This window comes from Lynx rufus, unplaced genomic scaffold, assembly GCF_022079265.1.
Source record: "Lynx rufus isolate CCGP_SWC_20201006 ecotype Redwood Valley unplaced genomic scaffold, mLynRuf1.p SCAF_12, whole genome shotgun sequence".
Lineage (NCBI taxonomy): Eukaryota > Metazoa > Chordata > Mammalia > Carnivora > Felidae > Lynx > Lynx rufus.
Window position 1 is genome coordinate 7,288,355 of NW_025814826.1, and position 20,426 is coordinate 7,308,780.

At 37.0% G+C, this 20,426-nt stretch overlaps 1 protein-coding gene across 3 annotated transcripts in view; it reads right to left on the reverse strand.

The window, feature by feature from the left end:
• RB1CC1 (RB1 inducible coiled-coil 1) overlaps positions 1 to 20,426 on the reverse strand; it is a 93,293-nt gene that overhangs the window by 41,025 nt on the left and 31,842 nt on the right. For all 3 annotated transcript variants that reach the window (XM_047073922.1, XM_047073923.1, XM_047073921.1), the window contains exons 6-12: positions 17,938 to 18,140; positions 16,136 to 16,562; positions 11,200 to 11,370; positions 1,534 to 1,718; positions 1,177 to 1,363; positions 1,011 to 1,092; positions 682 to 743 (exon numbers count right to left, since the gene is read on the reverse strand). In XM_047073922.1, the coding sequence (XP_046929878.1) occupies positions 682 to 743; positions 1,011 to 1,092; positions 1,177 to 1,363; positions 1,534 to 1,718; positions 11,200 to 11,370; positions 16,136 to 16,562; positions 17,938 to 18,140 (1,317 nt within the window). The remainder of the gene's footprint in view (positions 1 to 681; positions 744 to 1,010; positions 1,093 to 1,176; positions 1,364 to 1,533; positions 1,719 to 11,199; positions 11,371 to 16,135; positions 16,563 to 17,937; positions 18,141 to 20,426) is intronic.

The following is a 20,426-nucleotide window of genomic DNA, read 5'->3' on the forward strand; positions in this document are numbered from 1 at the left end:
TCAAGAGCTAGCTACCCTCTTCTGATCTGTAAACAAATGAATAAAATAGGATGGAGGTGGTGGTGGTTAGCAGTGGTGGTGAAGAGAATGAAAAGGGGAGAGGACAGAAGGACGAGAAGGGGCTGGGAAGGGGAGAAAAAGGAGAGGAGAGACAAAGAGGAGGGGGAAGGACACGGGCAAAATAACAAGCAAGTCTGTTCCTACCAATCAACAGCTTAACAGTATAGTATGGCTTATCCTCCTGTGTTATGAAAACCCTTGACTGAAAACTATGAATGTATCTTAGAGTTAAATGACAACTGGCTTTTAAAACCAAAACTGTTTTTACGTTGATAAAAAAAAATTCTACACGTTTCTGAAAATCTCCCTCCTTCTGAAATAAAGGTTTGAACACATACAAAATATAGTCACGGTTAGAAAATATACACACAAGGGGTGCCTGGGTGGCTCTGTCAGTTAAGCGTCCGACTTCAGCTCAGGTCATGACCTCATGGTTCGTGAGTTTGAGCCCCGCGTCGGGCTCTGTGCTGACAGCTCAGAGCCTGGAGCCTGCTTGGGATTCTGTGTCTCCCTCTCTCTCTGCCTCATCCCCGCTCACACTTGAGCTCACTCTCTCTCTCTCAAAAATAAACAAACATTAAAAAATAAATTAAAAAGAAAAAGAAAAAAGAAAATACATACACAAAAGGACGGGGGCCAGGAGTCCAATCCCTTAAACAGACGATTTCTTAAAAAGGACTTCCCTGTGTAAAGAAATGAACAACATGGTTATTTTATAACTTTCTATTTCGGGGGGAAAAAAAACCCTCTGGTTTTTAAAAAAACAAATAGACAATTCTTCATATTTAAATTTTAACAATGGATTCAACTCTACAGACCTTAAAAGCAATGTTCCTCCAGATCTGACTGTAATTAATATCACATACATCCTACATAATAATACATTCATATCTACAAAACAGAAACAGCATTTTTCATCACAAATAAATTTATTAGTGAAGAACACTTACTAAACAATTTCCCAAAGGATTCCCTTTTTGACTTTTCAGCTTCGTATAATCGCTTTCCATCTTTCACCAAAGCACCAGCCCACTAAGAGGAGGAAAGCTGATGTTAGGATCACGCACCAATTCGTTAAGGCTCATACACAACGAGAACAGAATTCAACTTGCGTACCTCCCTGTAGTGTTTAATGAACATTTTTCTCCTTACAACCTCAACAACAGCTAAGCAGTACATCTGAGGAACTGTACTAAGAGCTTCAACAATTTTGACTCTTTCTAACAGTTCTATTACGAGGCGGAGCAAAGCTTGCAATTTCTCTCCGTCTTGATCAGCATGAAGCATCACAAAGCAACACCACCTATAGAATGAAATTGAGACACACAAACTCTATAAAAATGGTCTAATCCCAAGTTTATCAACCAAGCAAATATTTCAATGTAATGGTAAGAGACAATGACTCCATTACGTGGTAGAAATTTTAAAAATCAACGCTAGCCACCCTAGATTCGATGGAACAGAGTCACTTACTTCAGTCTGACATGTAGGTTATTTGCTAGCTCCTGTTTGGCAGTGGTACACTTCTGTTTAATATCCAACAGTTTTCTATGATTTTGCAACATAATCATCAACTGATTTGCGTGACTCAGGCACAAATCAGGTAATACAGATGCATCCTTCAAGTTTTCAGCTCTCATCTGATTAGCTAAAAATCCCTTTGAGAGAAAATATTGAAAAGGATATTAACTTTCTTTCATGAAAGACATCAACATTCATTTAAGAGGAAAATCTCTGTTAAACATGAACTGTTCTACTTTCAAACATGATTTTTTTTTTAAAGTTCATTTATTCTGAGGGAGGGAGAGAGACAGCGAGAGCGAGCACGCACCCACATGGGAGGGGCAGAGAGCGAGCGAGGAAATCCCAAGCAGGCTCTATGCTGACAGCATGGACTTACGAACATGAGATCATGACCTGACCCGAAATCAAGAGTTGGAGCTCAGCCAACCCTTAAACAAGATTTTAAAAATCTACTTTACTGAATGTAGGTGTGTTCATAAAAAGAGATTGTTTTTAAGAACTCTCTACTCATCTAATTCTACTCCATTTTCACGCTAGGGGATTAAAAAAAACAACAACAAAAACCCACTGGGAAGAGTGATTTGTCCAAGGACACACTTAGTCAAATTACAACTGGAACTTATGTGTCTAGACTCCTACGACATCATGGGTCAGTCAGAGAATGACATTACATAAAACATGGGCACTGATTTTAAGCCATGAAATAACTGACTTAATCTAACCTCTATGATACTCAATAGTATTTTGTACATTTCCCCAAATGAGTAACAATCAATTGACTGCACTTTTTATTGAAAAGTCATTCCTCTCTCCAGTATTTCTGGACTATATTTTGTTCTACTATACAGATAGATATATAGATACATAGATAGGTAGATAGATGAGTGCAAATATTGTTAGAACAATAACTTAAATGTGTAATTAAACAACATTTTTTAATGTTTATTTATTATTGATAGACAGAGAGACAGAGACCGAGCAGGGGAGGGGCAGAGAGAGAGGGAGAGACAGAATCCAGAGCAGGCTCCAGGCTCCAAGCTGTCAGCACAGAGCCCAACACGGAGCTCGAACTCACAAACCACGACATCATGACCTGAGCTGAAGTCAGACGCTTAACCAACTGAGCTACCCAGAAGCCCCTTAAGTGTGTAATTTTACAATGCGATTTATTATTTGGTAAGAAAAATAACTCTCGTACTTTTTCTTGGCTATCCTTACTCAGTTGTTTTCATAGGTATATGCATCATTTTGTTAAGCAGGGGTTGTGTTTAGGCTACAAATTAATTCAGACAGATATGCCATATTTAAAACAAGGTAACAAGGTAGTTGTGGGGTGCCTGGGTAACTCAGTAGGTTAAGAGTCTGACTCTTGATTTCAGCTCAGGTCACGTCATAATCTCATGGTTCGTGGGCTTGAGTGCCGAGCCTTCTTTGGATCCTCTGTCTCCTTCTCTCTATCCCTCTCACTCTCTCTCTCAAAAAACAACAACAAAAAAAAAGTTAAAAAAAAAAAAAAGGTAGTTGTGTGTATAAAACTTTAACCAAAACCTAACAGCAAACACTTAAAAAAGGTCCAAAGACATCTTGATGATGTTATTACTAAGTATTTTTACTGTATCTGTAGGTTCTTTTTCCTTGTCTAAATAATTAAGGTGCTATACAAGTTTCGGGATTTGCACATCCATCCTACTCCCATCCTTGCTGCTGTAAATAATTATCCTTCTAGGAACAATATGGCTGGCGACAGTATGTCTTCCAACTTTTGGTAGTTCTCACTCTCTGTTTCATGTCTTTCTAAATTTCAAGAACACATTTGAATTTAAATGATGTGCATTAAAATAAAGTCAAAATGGTTTAATATCTGAAAATAGACAATTTCAACAGTAATTGTGTATCTTACTTCCGTTGCAATATGCTATATGCTCAACTGTGACTGTATTTTTCCAAATTTAAAAATAACTTACTGCGCTTTCATCAACTGTGTTAAAATCTTAGTAAGTTTTCAACTACTCTTTACTGAACCCAAGTAAATTACATCATTCATCCCCCAAACTAAATTCTAGACTATCAATAAAGAACTTCCTGACAGCGGGAGCACATATATGCAAATGTTGCAAGAAAAAATGTAAATCCGTTTTCAATAAAATAAATTTGTTACACCATCCTTAGTATAATAGACTAAGTAGAAAAATCCTTACGAGGTACAAGCTTCTTAAAATAAGTCACAGGAACGAAAAGTACAGCATAGGGAGGAGAGTCAACAATACTGTCGTAATGTCGTATGGTGACAGATGGTGATTACACTTAATTACGGTAAGCACTAAGCAATGTACAGAAGTGTTCAGTCACTACATTGTAGACCTAAAACTAATAGAGTATTGCATGTCAACTATGCTTAAATTAAAAAAAAGTAAATAAAAAAACCAGAATAATCTCTGATGCCATGTAGTATTAATTTTTTGTGTGTAAATAAGGACTGATAGCTACATGACGCATATATGTTTAAAAGAAAATTACATAGGTGACTGAGCGAAGATAGAAAGCAGAACTTAAACTATATCATAATTCTGAATTTCACTAGATTATCTAATAAGAATTAAATAATCATGACAACGTTCTAAAGAAATATAACTACTTGCTAGTTTACTACAGTATTTACGACTGCCCTCAAGATGTATTCTGTGAACTTTTCATTTAGGAAGAAAATTCCTTGTTATTTATTTATTTTTGAGAGAAAGAGAGAGAGAGAGAGAGAGAGAGCGAGCGAGCAGGGAACGGGCAGAGAGACAGGGAGACAGAGAGTCCCAAGCAGGCTCCCTGCTGTCAGTGTGTAGAGCCTGACGCAGGGCTTGAACTCACAAAATAATGACATCATGACCTGACTGAAATCAAGAGTCAGGTGCTTAACCCACCGAGCTGCCCGGGTGCCGCCCCTGTTATTTTCTTAGTTTGCTGATAATCCTTAAGGATAAGAAGATGGCTAAAGAAATAATACATACTGAATAAATTTTCAGGGCTCCAGTGTTCACAGACCTGGTGAAGTTTCTCTGTCAGACCAGATAGAAGGGTCCATAAACATCACCAGAAGTGTTGCGGTTTTAAAAAAATTACTTGCTTAAAGCTTCCTGAACTGATCTTTATCGTATAAGATATGTAGACAATAAATTTCCTTCTATCATTTCTTTTCCTTTCTCTTCAAGAGTGCTTAGAAGATTGAACTGCTATGTAGATAAAATGAACTACACAAAATTGTGTTTCCACAAGATTTAAAATCAATTCCTCAAATCAATTAATCTGAATTTATCTACTTTCACCAACCACATTCTCAACAAAATACTGATAAGCAAAGAAAATATGTGCAATGGGAAAAAAAAATATTAGCTGTAACAAAACTGACAGATGAGACATCTATAAATAAAATGTGAAAGACTCCAGACCAGATTAAAGAGAATTCTAACATTTCACAAACTTAAGACTATGCTAACCCAAATTCTGATTCTAGAAGTATTGATCGCCCACCTACTATGGGTCAGGAACAGTGACAAGGCACTGTGAACAGGTCAATGGGAAAGACAGACTACAGTCCTGCTGGCGTGGAGCTTATATTCTTCAAGAAGAAAGTGCTTTTTAAAAAACACACACCATCACTTAAATATGATTATGACATAGGCTAAGAACAACATGCGAAGAGAAAATAAATCGGATCAAGACTGCAAAATCAGAGAAAGCTGGTCTGTGGAAGTGATGTCTCAGTTAAAACCCTTGACTCTGAATCCCGTGACAGTCAAATACATAAAAATAGAGGAGTGAAAAGTTGCTCCAATGCGCACATATCACCTAACCTCAACAGGTTATCTCCCGTCTCTCATGAGTGCACTGAGAATTATCTTATTAAAGTCAATTTCTCTCAGGGCTTCACTCAGGCAAGCCCAGCTGACATCCATCAATCTTAGGGACTTGATTTGCATCTATTTTACAGTTTTGTTCTGAATATGTAACACACTTAATGTTAAAAAGTATGTAGGAACATCAAAAAATTTCACTGAGGAATAATTAAATGAGAATTTAATTGCCCCTCAATGTCAAAAAAGGACTATAATGTTTCAGGTATCAAAATCAAAGAAAAACATTTTTTTAAAGTAGGAATATTATCGCTAGTTAGGATAAAATGTTCTAAAAGCTAAATTCTATAAGCTACTACAGCTTAAAATATTAGCAAAAGCTGCAGATACATGGGGGGAAAGAAGATGGTTGGACAGGGTACTTCTATCACCAAAGGACATCAAAAATTAATTTTCAAATTTTCACAGGAACAGTATAGGACATGTCTACTAAATTTTATTTCAGTCTGGGTTCAAGAAAGTTTAAGGGTCAGGTCTGGAAAGCAAACAAAAAAGGATCAAATCTAAAGGAAATCCTTCTTCCATTAAAAAAAAATTTTTTTTAATGTTTATTTTTGAGAGACAGAGGGAGACAGAGTGTGAGTGGGGGAGGGACAGAGAGAGAGGGAGACATAGAATCCGAAGCAGGCTCCAGGCTCTGAACTGGCTCGAACTCACGAGCTGCGAGATCACGACCTGCACAGAAGTCCAACAATGCCCAACCAACTGAGCCACCTAGGCTCCCCTCCTTCTTCCATTTTTTAAAGAAAATAAAAAAGTACCATTAGCCTTTCATCACGGCAACTACACTTCCAGAAAAATGACATATCCTTGTATGACACAAGTCCATTTGCTGAATCCAATGCAGATCTGAGAATAACATCAGCAAGATTTAAAAAAAAAAAAAATACAACTATATGTAAAACCATTCCTTGTAGCTGCCTGATTGTAGAAACAGTATTACACACACACACACACACACACACACACACACACACACACACACACACACACCCCTACTCACACCAAGAGATTTGAAGGAACCAAAGAGAGGAAATAGATAATCTAAGAAAACTGGAAGCCCTGGTTTATTCAATTAGGGAAATAGCTATAAAGAAATGCGGAGATTCAAACTTTTTTTTAAATGTTTATTTATTTTTGAGACAGGGAGACAGGGAGAAGGACAGAGGATGCAAAGTGGGCACTGTGCTGACAGAACTCATGAACTGTGAGACCATGACCTGAGCCAAAGTCAGATACTTAACCAACTGGGCCACCCAGGCACCCCCAAAGGTGGCTCATTAAAGGAATGATGAGTTCATAAAATTAAATATGAAAAATGACTAATACATCTGACTACAGCGGAATTTAAAATTTCTGTGTAACAATTTTTATAACACTATCAACAAAGAGAAAGACAGTTATCTGTATTATTTACAATAAACAAAGGATTACCCAGACTACATATATAATAAATTCTTACAGAAAAACATTAGGATAAAAAACTGGCAACCAACCAAATAGAGGAAATAGATGGGAAACACTGATATAAGGGAAACAGCTCTTCTCATTAATTACTGGGAGTGTTGATTGATTTTTCCTTTATGGAGGGTATAACATTACTAGTTAATATTTAAAATGCACAAACACCCTAGTCCAACAATTCCATTACTGGAGGCTGTCTCTAAAGAAATACTAGAACATGCATGTTAAGACAGAGAAGTGCTAGGATATTAAAACAGTGTTTGTAACCTGGAAAACTGGAAAGAACCTGAAGAATCATCAAGAGAAGTCTGGTTGGTTAACTAAATGGGTTGGTTAACCCATTCTATCAAGGGTTAAAGTGAAAAAGAATGACATCGGAGAAACAGCAAAATTTCAGGAATTCAGAGCTGTCTCAAGTAATGATAAATTGTAATTTAATGGTAATGCAGACCAAGCTTCCTGTGGCATTAGTTACTAGAGACCTGAGAAAGCAGTGAAGGAGAAGGGCCAGGATCTAAGGAGGAGGAGGAAACCGAGAGAGGCCAGTTAGGCAACTAAGGAATGCTTTGCCTAGAGACAAGTGTTGATTCCTGAAGAGAGTCCAAAACTAAGAATAAAAAGACAAGCAATCCTGGGGCGCCTGGGTGGCTCAGTCGGTTGAGCTTCCAACTTCGGTTCAGGTCATGAGTTCAAGCCCCACGTCAGGCTCTATGCTGACAGCTCAAGGCCTGGAGCCTGCTTAAGATTCGGTGTCTCCCTCTCTCTGCCCCTTCCCTGCTCGTGCTCTGTCTCTGTGTCTCAAAAATGAATAAACGTTAAAAAAAATTGTTTTTAAAGGCAAGCAATCCTTCTAACATTCTCACGGAGCTATGAAATAAAAAACTGGAGATCAGTGCCAGCCAACAAAAAGGATGATGGAACACACTTTGTCCTAGTACCCCCAAAGCTATATCCTATGGAATGCGAGTCTACAAAAGCAGACTGGCTAACACAAGGACTGGAAGACCAACTTCTATCACCTAAATCCCTGAAACTGGATTAAGATGATCTAAGATTGTAACTGCCCTTTCAACACGCACACAAATTCTCTCTAGAAGAAGCTTCATGCTTCCTTGGCTTTTCTTATCAAAAATAATGCCTAATGGCACATGAAAAGGCAAGACCACATTAATTATAAGAAACAACAAAAACATCCACAGAAACATAGGCACAAGCATGGAGCTCAGATACAGACTTTTAAATTACTATATGGTTAATTTGATCAAAGAGATGATGGATGAGACAGAGTATCTTGGTAGATAATTTGAAACTATATAAACAAAAGAACCAAACTGAAATTGCAGAGCTAAAAAACAAACAAAAACTAAAAATCAATAAATGGACGTAATAACAGCTATTCAGTGGGAAAAAAAATTAATCCCAATTGTTAGGTCAAAAGGAAACATCCGGAATAAAGCACAGATGGATATAACAAATGGGAAATACAGGAAATAAGAATAAACGCAAAGAATGAGATGAAAGGTCTAATTCGTGTGTAACTGGAACCAATGAAGGAAAAGGGAAAGAGTGAGGCAAAGGCAAAATTTGAAGAGAAACTGATTGGGAATTTTACCAAAAGACATGTCAGTAAGCCACAGCTTCCCGTAGTACTATATGCCCAACCCAAAGCAGCAGAAATACAAAGAAAACCACATCCTGTCATATTATTGTAAAACTGTTAACAACCAAACCAAAGGCAATGTGCGAAAAACAAATTGTCGACAGCCTAGACTCCGTATCAGGAGAAAACACCTTTCAGAAATAAAGGTGATTTAACGAGATTTTCAAATGACAAAAACTAAATATGCTACTAAAGGATACTACAGGATATTCTAATGCATATGAAACTTACAAGGATGCATGTGTTACTTAAAAGGAAAAAAGCTAATCTGGAAGACAGAATACTAAATACTTAAAAACAAAAACTTTTAAATGATAAAAATAATCCAAAGGGCAAAAGCACAAAGACATAATTGAAGGAAAAAAAAAGAAGAAAAATTGGAAATGGTAGATTTAAAAACAAATATTCAGTAATTTCATTAAATAAATGAACTAGGAGCGCCTGGGTGGCTCAGTTAGGCGTCCAACTCTTGATTTTGGCGCAGGTCACGATCTCACAGTTCATGGGTTCAAGCCCTGCCTCGGGCTCTGCGCTGACAGTGTGGAGCCTCCCTTGGGTTTTCTCTCTCCCTCCATGTCTGCCCTTCCCCTGACTGTGTTCTCTTTCTCAAAATAAACATGAAAAAAAAATTTAAGAACTGTTAAAAAAAAAATTAAAAATAAATAAATAAATAAATAAATAAATGGACTAAATGTTCCAATTAAGAAATTTCTCAACTTATTTGGAGGCCATCAAAACCTTGATGCCCAAACTTGACAAATACATACCAAATGAAAAATACATACAGGGGAGCCTGGGTGACTCAATCAGTTAAGTGTCTGACTTGATTTTGGCTCAGGTCATGATCTCAAGGTTCCTGAGATCGTGCCCCAAGTCAGCAAAGATAGCACGGAGCCTACTTGGGATTCTCTCCCCACTCCTCTCTCTGCCCCTCCTTTGTGCACATTCTCGCTCTGTCTATAAATAAATACACACACACACACACACACACACACGAATATAATTCAGTTTACCAAAATGTTAAAAAAGACAACATATTATGACCATGTTGAGTTTATTCCAAGAATCCAAGGATGGTTCAAGATTAGAAGCTATTAACTTTCTTAATTTGATAAAAGGTTTCTATTAGGACAAAAAGAAAAAATAAACTACTAGAAACATTACAATTGTGAAATAACCCTTCCTGTAGATCAGAAATTAAACAAGGACACCATTATCACATTCTACTCAGCAGCGTACTAGGATTCAAAGTCAGTGTAAATGCACAACATAAAGGGATCCAGTTCACACGGTGGCTGGATACACAATCAAACAAAAAAAGGAGAGTCTGTGAATTACAGATGAATTCAATTAAGAAACTATAAAAATGCAAGTAAGTATTTTTTTTTTTTAATTTTTTTTTTCAACGTTTATTTATTTTTGGGACAGGGAGAGACAGAGCATGAATGGGGGAGGGGCAGAGAGAGAGGGAGACACAGAATCAGAAACAGGCTCCAGGCTCCGAGCCATCAGCCCAGAGCCTGACGCGGGGCTCGAACTCACGGACCGCGAGATCGTGACCTGGCTGAAGTCGGACGCTTAACCGACTGCGCCACCCAGGCGCCCCTGCAAGTAAGTATTTTAAACTTTATTTAAAAAGAATAAAGCAAGGATATACATGTTTTATCTACCTACAACATACTGTGTATAATGCCATGCAGGTGAAGCAAAACATCAGTACCCACTTAAAATGATTTGTATGTTCTAATGTAAGAACACATTTGGAGGGAAAATATTGGCAGAGGAAAGTTAAACTAGAAAAGTGTGTGTTAGAATCAAGATTATACAAGTCAACTCTTTTGTCAGAGTACTTTCGAGGGTGGGTCACTAGAGGTGGCAGGATATGTCTAGGCTAACCACTCTTTCAATTCTATCACTTTAACCTAACTTGACAACAGAATTCTTAGAACACTGCATTAAATTTGACCTAAAAACCTAAGTATTCGTAACCTGCAAGATTTCATATTTTCCTCCTGTACCTTTACAAATCTCATTTATTCTGAGGCATCTGGGTGGCTCAGTCAGTTAAGTGTCCAACTTCAACTCAGGTCATGATCTCACGGCTGGTGGGTTCGAGCCCCACACAGGGCTCTGCACTGACAGCTCAGAGCCTGGAGCCTTCTTCGGATTCTGTGTCTCCCTCTCTCTGCCCCTCCCACGCTCGCACTCTGTCTTTTGCTCTCTTTCAAAAATAAACATTAAAAAAAGAAAAAAGAAAAAGGAAAGAAATCTCATTTATTCTTTTGTAGTCTTTTAAGGGGGGAGCAGGAAGTACTCAAATGTTTAGTACAAGGGCTGTTTTATCATGTTCCTTCCACATATGCTTTTTCCCCAGCCGCACACTACATTTTCACGGTTTATCTTTCAGTTACTACCTGAAGTGGTCTCGGCTTGCTTTATTTTATCAAACCTGAACATTAAGAACACGCCATCTTCCTTAACAGTGAAGGATGAGGTGAAATGATGGTGCACAGCAAACTGATATCGCACATAAAATACTGGTAGAGAAACTACAAAGAGCTTTTCCCGAGAGAAGTTTGGAATGGGCACCTGAGCGAGTTCCTTCTGTTCATTCACCAGTCGGCTGCAGCTAGCGATCATCTGGTCCAGGGCATAGAGCCGGTCTTCAAGTCCTTTAATGGCTTTCATATTCTGATTATCAAGTTTGGCAATAGTTTGACGGCATTCTGCTATAAATGGTCGAATAATCCTTGGATCAAGCTGAACAACAACAAAAGATATGAATGAAGTTTCCAGCAAATACTTTAAAATACATTTCTCACTATTCTGATACACAGCTTCAGAGGAAAAAAAAATTGAAAAATACAGAAAAGTAAATGCACAGGAATCTAAGTTATACTTTCACAAAACTGAGAGCAAGATAATTATGTTAATAAAAAATTACTGATTATACTGGAATACATAATTAGGAATTCCAGGAAGTATACTGGAAATTGGAATTGGAAGGCAGAATTCCTGGAATTCTACCTTCCAATCAATGCCTCAATTTCATCAGTCCTCAGTGTCACACCGTAAATGTTATTTTCATGGTCTTGTAAGATAAAGCAGAGTTAAAAACACAATTTCCCCCAAAATGTATCAACATCTTCAAACTTAATTCCCTCCTACAGATATCTTTATTTTCAGCCTCTATCTCCTAAAGAAATCTGCTTGATCAACCCAACTTTCTTACTCTTCCACAAATTTTCTGGATTTCATGAAACCTAACAAATTTCTCTCTACACCCTTCCCCTTCCCTTGAAAGAATACACTGGCAGTGGTTTTCACATGTCGTCTCCGGAACTCCGGAAGCTTTCGGGCATCACCTCACTGGTTCTTCCACAGTTCCCTTCTCTGGCTCCTCTGTTTTCTCATTCCATAAACACAGATGATCCAGGACTTAGTACTTAGCCCATTTTTACTATGTCTTGTGTGATTTCAGAATGAAGCATAATTTCTATGAAGCTCCCAACCCTTTTGTAATGCCTGATCGTTCTCATACATTTTCAGCCTGTTTCTGACACCTTCCTAATAATATCTCCGTGTGAGTATCAACCACAGTATCTTCTATTTCTAATTATAGTTGTCTCCTGTTGAAATACCCAAATGGCTTCCCTCTGCCCACGATGACATCCAAAAAACACAGCACACAATGAAGGCTTCAGTGATTGGCCGGATATGAGTAAATCCTTCCAGGCCTATCCTCTTTTCAAACTGAATTGCTCATTACATCCAGACAAGCCCTGTGTTTCTCTAGCTCTGATCTCTGTTCATACTGATTATCCTGCCTAGCTGTTGAAAAGCCCATCTCTGTCATAGTCAAATATTGCCTCCTTCATGATGCCTTCCCTAATCTCTATAATCAAAGGGACCATAAATTATTTAACGTACAGTGTTTGGTACAGAGAGGACATACAAAAGCAGTTAAAACTCAGCTATTTTATTGTTATTATCAATAATCCAGTGTAATTTATAAGAGGCTGCATTTGTAACACTACAAAAAAGTTAACAGAGGCACTACTTAAATACAGGCAGCCATCTGCCTATTAATGAAAACTTGTGCATACATTAACATTTTCTCGCTTTTCTTAATTTCATGGTAACTGAGTCTAATCTGTATTCGTTTCTGACCCAAGATATTGTACAAACCAAAGACTAGCTATAAATCATTAAGACGATAAAAAGCTAAAGAAAGGATTAAAATAGATTCAAATTTTTAGCCTGTACAAAATTGCAACTACACAAAGACTTCAGACAGCGATGATTTAAAGAAGAAAAAACAACCCCCAAACCAGAGCTCCTAACTGACAATATTAATATGGAAGAGCATTTTGTGAATCACTTGAGCACAGGCTATGTAACCTGACTTCCAAAATCTTACTCTACTTAATGGTTTATTCCATTTGTCCACAAGTAATAAAAAATAAAAATTCCAAATAGAGTCTCTGGAGCAATTTTTTAAAATAGTATTTTAAACCACAGAATCCCACTAATAATTATTTAGCAAATTTTCAGCAACCGAACACAGTCTTACACTATTTGTCCCTCTTGGACTCTTCCACCGACATCTACAAAGACTAACGTTGTCTTAGAAGAGAAGAAAATAAAATTTTCTCATCCTCACCATTCTTTCCATCCCACCTCTAAATGCATGCCCATTGCATAAACAATATTCCAATAAGATCACAAGAATCATGAATGAAATACTAAACCAAAAGTCAATAAATTACACTGGTATTATTCTGAACAGCTTAGAAATGAGCTAAATGTGCATGTTTCCAATTATTCATCATCAGATATATGAACGTTTGCCTTTTGTGGTATAACCTGAACTAGAATATCCAAGATTCGTTCTAATATGAACACACTACGACCTAAGAAAATATGCGAGCACACAAAAACGCAGAAACAACTCGAAATTTTTCTTGGTACGTGAGGGGAAAAGGTAGGTTGTGAGAATCACCCAAGTATTATAAAACAGGATTCCAATGCCATATAGATGGGCAGGGGCAATCCATAAAGGCAGTGCCAGGATTTAAGCCCTTCTGATGTCCAATCTTAGGCTAGTTCCGTAACGCCTACATCTTGACTTGTTTCCTGAAAGAAGACACTTGATTTTGCCAGTTGGAAATACAGGTTACAAATGTTGCTGAAACTGGGATCGGTATGTAGAAAGGAAGGCTTCGAACAGAACTTGCTTTGAGAAGAGGAACATCAAATCTTGGCACATTTTAAAGTTCACTGGCAAAAAGTACTACTATCAGAATCAAACAGGTTAGTTAGCTGTTTTGGGCAACTACGTAACAAATGTGAGATCAAAGGAAGGCACCCTGTGACTTGAGAGAAGTCCTACACTCCGTTCAATGTGTCTTTAGAATCCCACTAGTAGTATTAAGAATAAATACACAAAACTACCACGAAAAATATTAACCTTATAAAAAAACACCACGGCAAGTGCAATTTATTATGCAGTATATCCCAATACAGCATCCCACACTGTGTAAAATACAGGCAGATATATATAAACAAATTCTTCAAAATAGGTTTTCACTGCTTTTGAAGAAATTTTTTTAAATCTAATGGGCATGCTCAACTAAAAGAGTGCTGTATTACAGGCAGTATTTTAAGCTATGTTAACTCATTTCATAACAAGTAACTATAAACAGATAAAAATTTATATTCTGTTTTTACAATATAATGGCCATGTTAAGTACCACAAAGACTTCAGATATTGTTGGTATGTACTATGAAAGTAAACATTAATTCAGGTCAGTAACGTGACACCCCAGTGATATTACTCTAGCTAACTTCTGTTTTCGGTAGCTATAAACTCTTGTGAATTTTCATTAAGCCAGGAAAGGATCGTTGTTTATTTCCCCTTGTTTTGTAACATGAGCAAAACTTACATGGCTGTGCTGGACTTCATTTAACCATGCAAACACAAAGCCAATTCCAAATCCTTTTGAATATACAGATATCTCAATCACCTAATTACAATCATGTGCTTGTCTTTCCACAATCATAGATTGGAATTTTCAGACTACTAAAATGTCAACATTTTAAACAGGAACCCTAGTTTTCACTCCTTTTAGTCAGTAATCTTTACATCATATATTATATATTCCCATGCCCTGGCAAATGTCTTAACTGAAGCTTCCTTTGTTAACAAATAATAAATGGCCAAAAAGAAATGCCTCCTTTAAAGGATGTCATCAAGGAAGTAGACAGTTAAAGAATTAAGAAGAAACCTAGACTTTATTTTTTTTTAGGTTTTCCATTTTGAAAGGAAATGTGCTATTTTCCAGGCAACCCAGACAAGGCACTGCCTTTCTCAATGTTTAAAGATCAAATCTGTTTCCAATTGAGCTCCCTTTTAAAACATGGTTAACTACTGTGCTCATTATCTTTAGACAATAGCTGACTTCAAAATATTATTTCATGATTTCTGTATTACTGAAACACGTGCCCCATCAACTTCCTTTCTGACTTCAAAGATTTTCCATCAGCTTATGGATCACATGTTAAAAGATGTTTATTCCCCGTGCTGAAAAGTCTTTGTAAGTATATTTGGGGGAGGACTTAATCCAAAATACAAGCTCATTATAATTATGAAATACAACCAAGAACACAATGTCTAAATTTTGAAGTTCAAAATATTTCAGGCAGATATAGTATCTAAAGTTTCTTTTAGAAGTCAGAAAGACCTCCCTCAAGGGGGGATGGTGACTGGAAAGACATACACAAGGTTTTCAGGGAGATGAAAACGTTCAGTGTCTTCTTTGGGGTGGTATTACTCTGTGGCCTAACCACTCAAGAATCTGTATATTTCACTGAATGTAAATCATTCTCCCTCCTAAAAAAAGTTTAATTATAAAAATCAAATACTGTATCTTTCATATTTTCCAAAAAAACCTTGAAAGTTCTATAGCATTTATAAATGTGAATATCTGATCCATTATCAAATTAAGAAATATGGTAGGCTAGAGGTGGCCAAATATTACCATTTACCTATCTACTTATATTTACAGAGAGCTCAGTACTTAAGGCATAAGAATGAAGACATTAAGACTGTTCAAGTTTTACCTAGCAGAAGTAAGAGCCTAGCTGTAGGAACAAATGAAAGAATAGGAGATATTAAAACATCTAAGTAATATTACAAGGTCAGAAAAAAAATATTGCAAACTTGGTACCACCGAAACCTTCACCATTTGAGTAGACACTTCAAGGCTCTGAACTTCAGGACAAATTTTACATCTCTGACCTCGAATAGTCATCACAAATCTACTGTACATTCATAAATAAGGTTACAAGTGAAAAGACTTGATTTATCCTTGATTTATCCAAGGGTGAATCCTTGAAGTCTCACGCCAAGGCTCATTATTTCTACTTATAATACCATTGGCCCATCATATAAAATATTTAGTATAAACAATGTAACTTCAAATAGTTGAAATGACACAAGAAATATCAAATTAACATGACTTACTCTGCTCATGGAATCAAAGCATTTCCTGACCAATGATTCCACATCATTAGGTCTATCTTGAACATTTATCCAGTCTAACAAAGAAACATTAAAAAAAGGCAGATCACCGTCTTTAGCATCTACTGAAGTTTCATCCTGCGGGACAGTACTTTGACAAGATTCCCTCATTTCTTTTCCACTTTCAGCATCTGTGGTATCCGGGGCTACGTGTTCCACTGACTTGTGAAATGAGGTTAACAAAGACTGGTTAGTTGTTCTAGGCATATCAGGAGAGAGCACCAGTTCAGTGGAGGTTTTCATTTCAGCCTTTTCTGAGCCTTCATGTTCAGGCAAAGAATCCAGTCTTCCCAAACATTCCCTGTAACTATGTCTGGTTAGGCACTCCAACAGCGGAATCTTGGCCATGACGGAAACCGCAGTTCCTAAACTTAAAATACAAAAGATCTGTCAGTAAAATAATGGGACTGCTCCAGTTAGAGACTAGCATTTCCAAAGAAATAGCATTTAATTGTTACACACATAAATATTACCATCTATTTTTTACATTATAAATAAATACACAGTCTATGTTCTTCAAAAGAAACCTAGTTAGAGGTTAACTAACACACGAACACATTAAAATACCACTCTCGAGTAAAGGTGGCCAGCTTATACTTCACAAGTGAACAGCTGGTTTTCATCAAACCTTAAGACATAAAAATTCAAATTTACAAAAATGATTTACCACAACAGTCCCTTCAGGCAATCAAGTATTTTTTGATAAGCTGAAAGCACAGGATAAAATTAACAGTCCTAATAAAGATGAAGGTAACTCTCACGTTCATTACACCCTATAAACAGGTAGATGTATGCTGTCGAAAGCTATGGGAAAGATGAAGTGATGAGGATTTGATTGCTGTAAAAACATCTGTGAAATGCTTTAAGCTCTTACATGAAACTAATGTATCTAAGAGAACTTTCCAAACAACAGTCGGTTGAAAAGGCTGTCATATAAACAAACTCTTAAAGACTTTCTAGTCTTAAGTAATCACTCCCTTCCTTCCCGAGATCTGTCCTATTGGCAAAGCCAAAATCTAATTCATCCCTCAAAATAAAAAATCTGAATTAATAAGGTTCATTTGAATTAGAAAGATGTTACTTCTCTCCAATTCAATTCAAAGTTAACAAAAAATGTAAAAACAAATGAAAAAATGAATGTAGAAAATTGAAAGCAAACACACACAAAATAGAGGCTACATTCATGCTGAATTATTGCTATGTTTTTATATTCATTATAGCCCTTTTCCAAAACAACCACTAGCTATCAGATGTGCTTATATGCAAAGAACCAGAAAACCACCTAAACGCCAGCTAGAACACAATGGCTTCTTTCCATCTCAGCAAGCCTACATCATATGGCAGTATTTAAAGAGGAAAACAAAATTTTCCTTGATTGCCAAACGTTTGAAAACTTTTCCATTTCCATTAGATGTGTTATGTTTATATTTTGCCTTTAGTGTAAAGTTGGTAGCAGGGCAAGAAGGAGGCAAAGACTCTTGGGTTTGTAAATGATTTCCAAAGTATCTTAAGCCCTTTACATAAAGAAAACAAGGTAAGAAAAAGAAATGTGGGAGATCCATAAAACAGGTGGTGAATAAAACTGACCATAATTTTAAAATTTCAGAATCCGTAAAAGTCATCATAAAAGTCTCAAAAAAATGAACAATTATTATACAAGCAATTATTAGAAATGAAATCAGTTACTAAAACAACTGAGAAGGTACTTTAACCAAACGTTTTATCCATTTTAATGGCAAACATACTGAGTAAGTTTTAACTTGATGTCTTCTATGGATTGCAGATAATTTGAATAAATACTTTCAAACTTGAAAAGTAGCTTTTGGTAAGAATTTGAACAGTCCTCCAGATTGGCCATGATTGCAGCCCAGCCTTGGTGTTGAAGGTGTTCATCATGGACCAGACCCTCACAGAAAGAGCAAAGTTTCTTGGCAACTTCATACATTTCCTGTATCGAAAAGGAAGAAACACAGTAAAAGAAGGTAATGTTTGCATATGTATATTTACCTGTATGCATGAATGCAGTGTAAATATATTTTAAACAAAGCATGACAAGGCAATGTTTTAGTTTATCTTATTACTACGGTTTGGGGTTGCGACATAAGGAGGAAGAAACTCCTAACTCACCGCCGCTGGGACTATATGTTGGTGGAGCATCTGCAGAGGACAATTCAACGGTAACTATTAAAAGTAAAATGGCATCTATCGTCTGGCAGTGATTCATCTTGTAGAAACTTACCCTATAAAAGCTTAAAGAAATGAACAAAAAAACACTACAAGGTTCTTTATTTCAACTATCAAATGAAATAGAACCCACCTCACTGTCTACCAAGAAATTATGTGCGTCTATACAACGCAATCCATTTAGCATTCAATAAGATGAAGTATCTTTATATACTCATATAGGTGTGAATAGTAGTATCTTTACATCTCATAAAGGTATGAGGAGGTCAATACACATTATTAAAATTTAAAAGGTACAGTGCTTGGGGCGCCTGGGTGGCGCAGTCGGTTAAGCATCCGACTTCAGCCAGGTCACGATCTCGCGGTCTGTGAGTTCGAGCCCCGCGTCGGGCTCTGGGCTGATGGCTCAGAGCCTGGAGCCTGTTTCCCATTCTGTGTCTCCCTCTCTCTCTGCCCCTCCCCCGTTCATGCTCTGTCTCTCTCTGTCCCAAAAATAAATAAACGTTGAAAAAAAAAAATTAAAAAAATAAAATAAAATAAAAGGTACAGTGCTTGATTCATAAAGTGAATTTTCCATTTTTACTACAATATGAAAATCAATTATGGGTGACTACAGATCCAAATGTAACAAGACGTTTTTCTAAAAAGGAGCGCTCGTGGAAGACAGCATAGCAGACACACACCAGCACCTCTACCCTGGCTGCTGCCTTCGTATCTCTGAGATAAGCACATGTTCCTTAAATAAGACCCAAGAGCAAAAGTATTGATAAAGGGGACATTAAACGAAGAATTTTAATTCATCACAACACGCCATTAGTTGAATGAAAAGGCAAAAGGCAAGCAACAGAGTGGCAGAAGATATTTTCAGCATTTAAATACACAGCTTACATAAAGATAATATAAAGTCCACTCTAAATTAATTACATAAAAATTAGCAACCCAATAACGAATAATTAAGAAATTAGAAGAATAACTTCACAAAACGGATATGAAGAGTCTCATAAACATATGGAAACCTGCTCATCCTTATTAATTATCAAACAAATACAAATTAAATTACAATGGCCTCCCACCCATCAGAATGACTAAAATTAAAAGCACCGAGAAAACCAAGTATTAGTGAGTTTGTTGAGCAAGTAGAACATTCGATGGTGGGTACAATCACTTCAAAGACTAGCAGCACGTTAGCAAACAACGTGCAAAGATATTCACAGCAGCCTGAGCCCCAACAGTCTAAAACCTGAAACAGTATCTATAGATAAATAAGCCGTGGCATATCTGAACAATGGAAAACTGCTCAGCAATGAATACAAACCATTAACGCATGCAATTACGTGAACGAATCTCAGGAACATAAGATGAATGAAGGAGGCCAGACACAATAGAAAACAAACTATAATTCCATTTATTTAAGGTTCTAAAAGAAGCAAAGCAATCTACGGTTTTAAAGTCAGGATATTGGTTGATTTTATGGAAAAGCGATAATGACTGGGAGAAAGCATGAAGGAGGACTTCTTGGGGTGACACCATATTTTAAAATTTCACTTTGTGAAAATGTGCTAAAAATGAATGTGCGATAATGTGTACTTTTTTTTTAAATTTTTAATGTTTATTTTTGAGAGTGAGACAGAGCATGAGCGGGGGAGGGGCAGAGAGAGAATGAGGGAGACACAGAATCAGAAGCAGGCTCCAGGCTCTGAGCTGTCAGCACAGAGCCTGACGCGGGGCTCGAACCCACAAACCGCGAGATCATGACCTGAGCTGAAGTTGGACACTTAGCCGACTGGGCCAGCCAGCCGCCCCATAATTTGTGCATTTTCTAATATGTACACAACTCAGTAAACAAAAATCTATTATTAATTTTACTAATGAAGGTATCTGAGTCCAAGGTCACACCACAATTGGGGTGACCAAATTTCAACTCTGGCAAGGTGCATCTAGAAGACCACACTCCTGTCATGGTTGTAGCACCTCTACTTCCTTTTAAAATGCACGGACATATTCATGGTTTGGGTTACAGTAGCTCTGAAGTGTGTTTTAAAATCTGAGA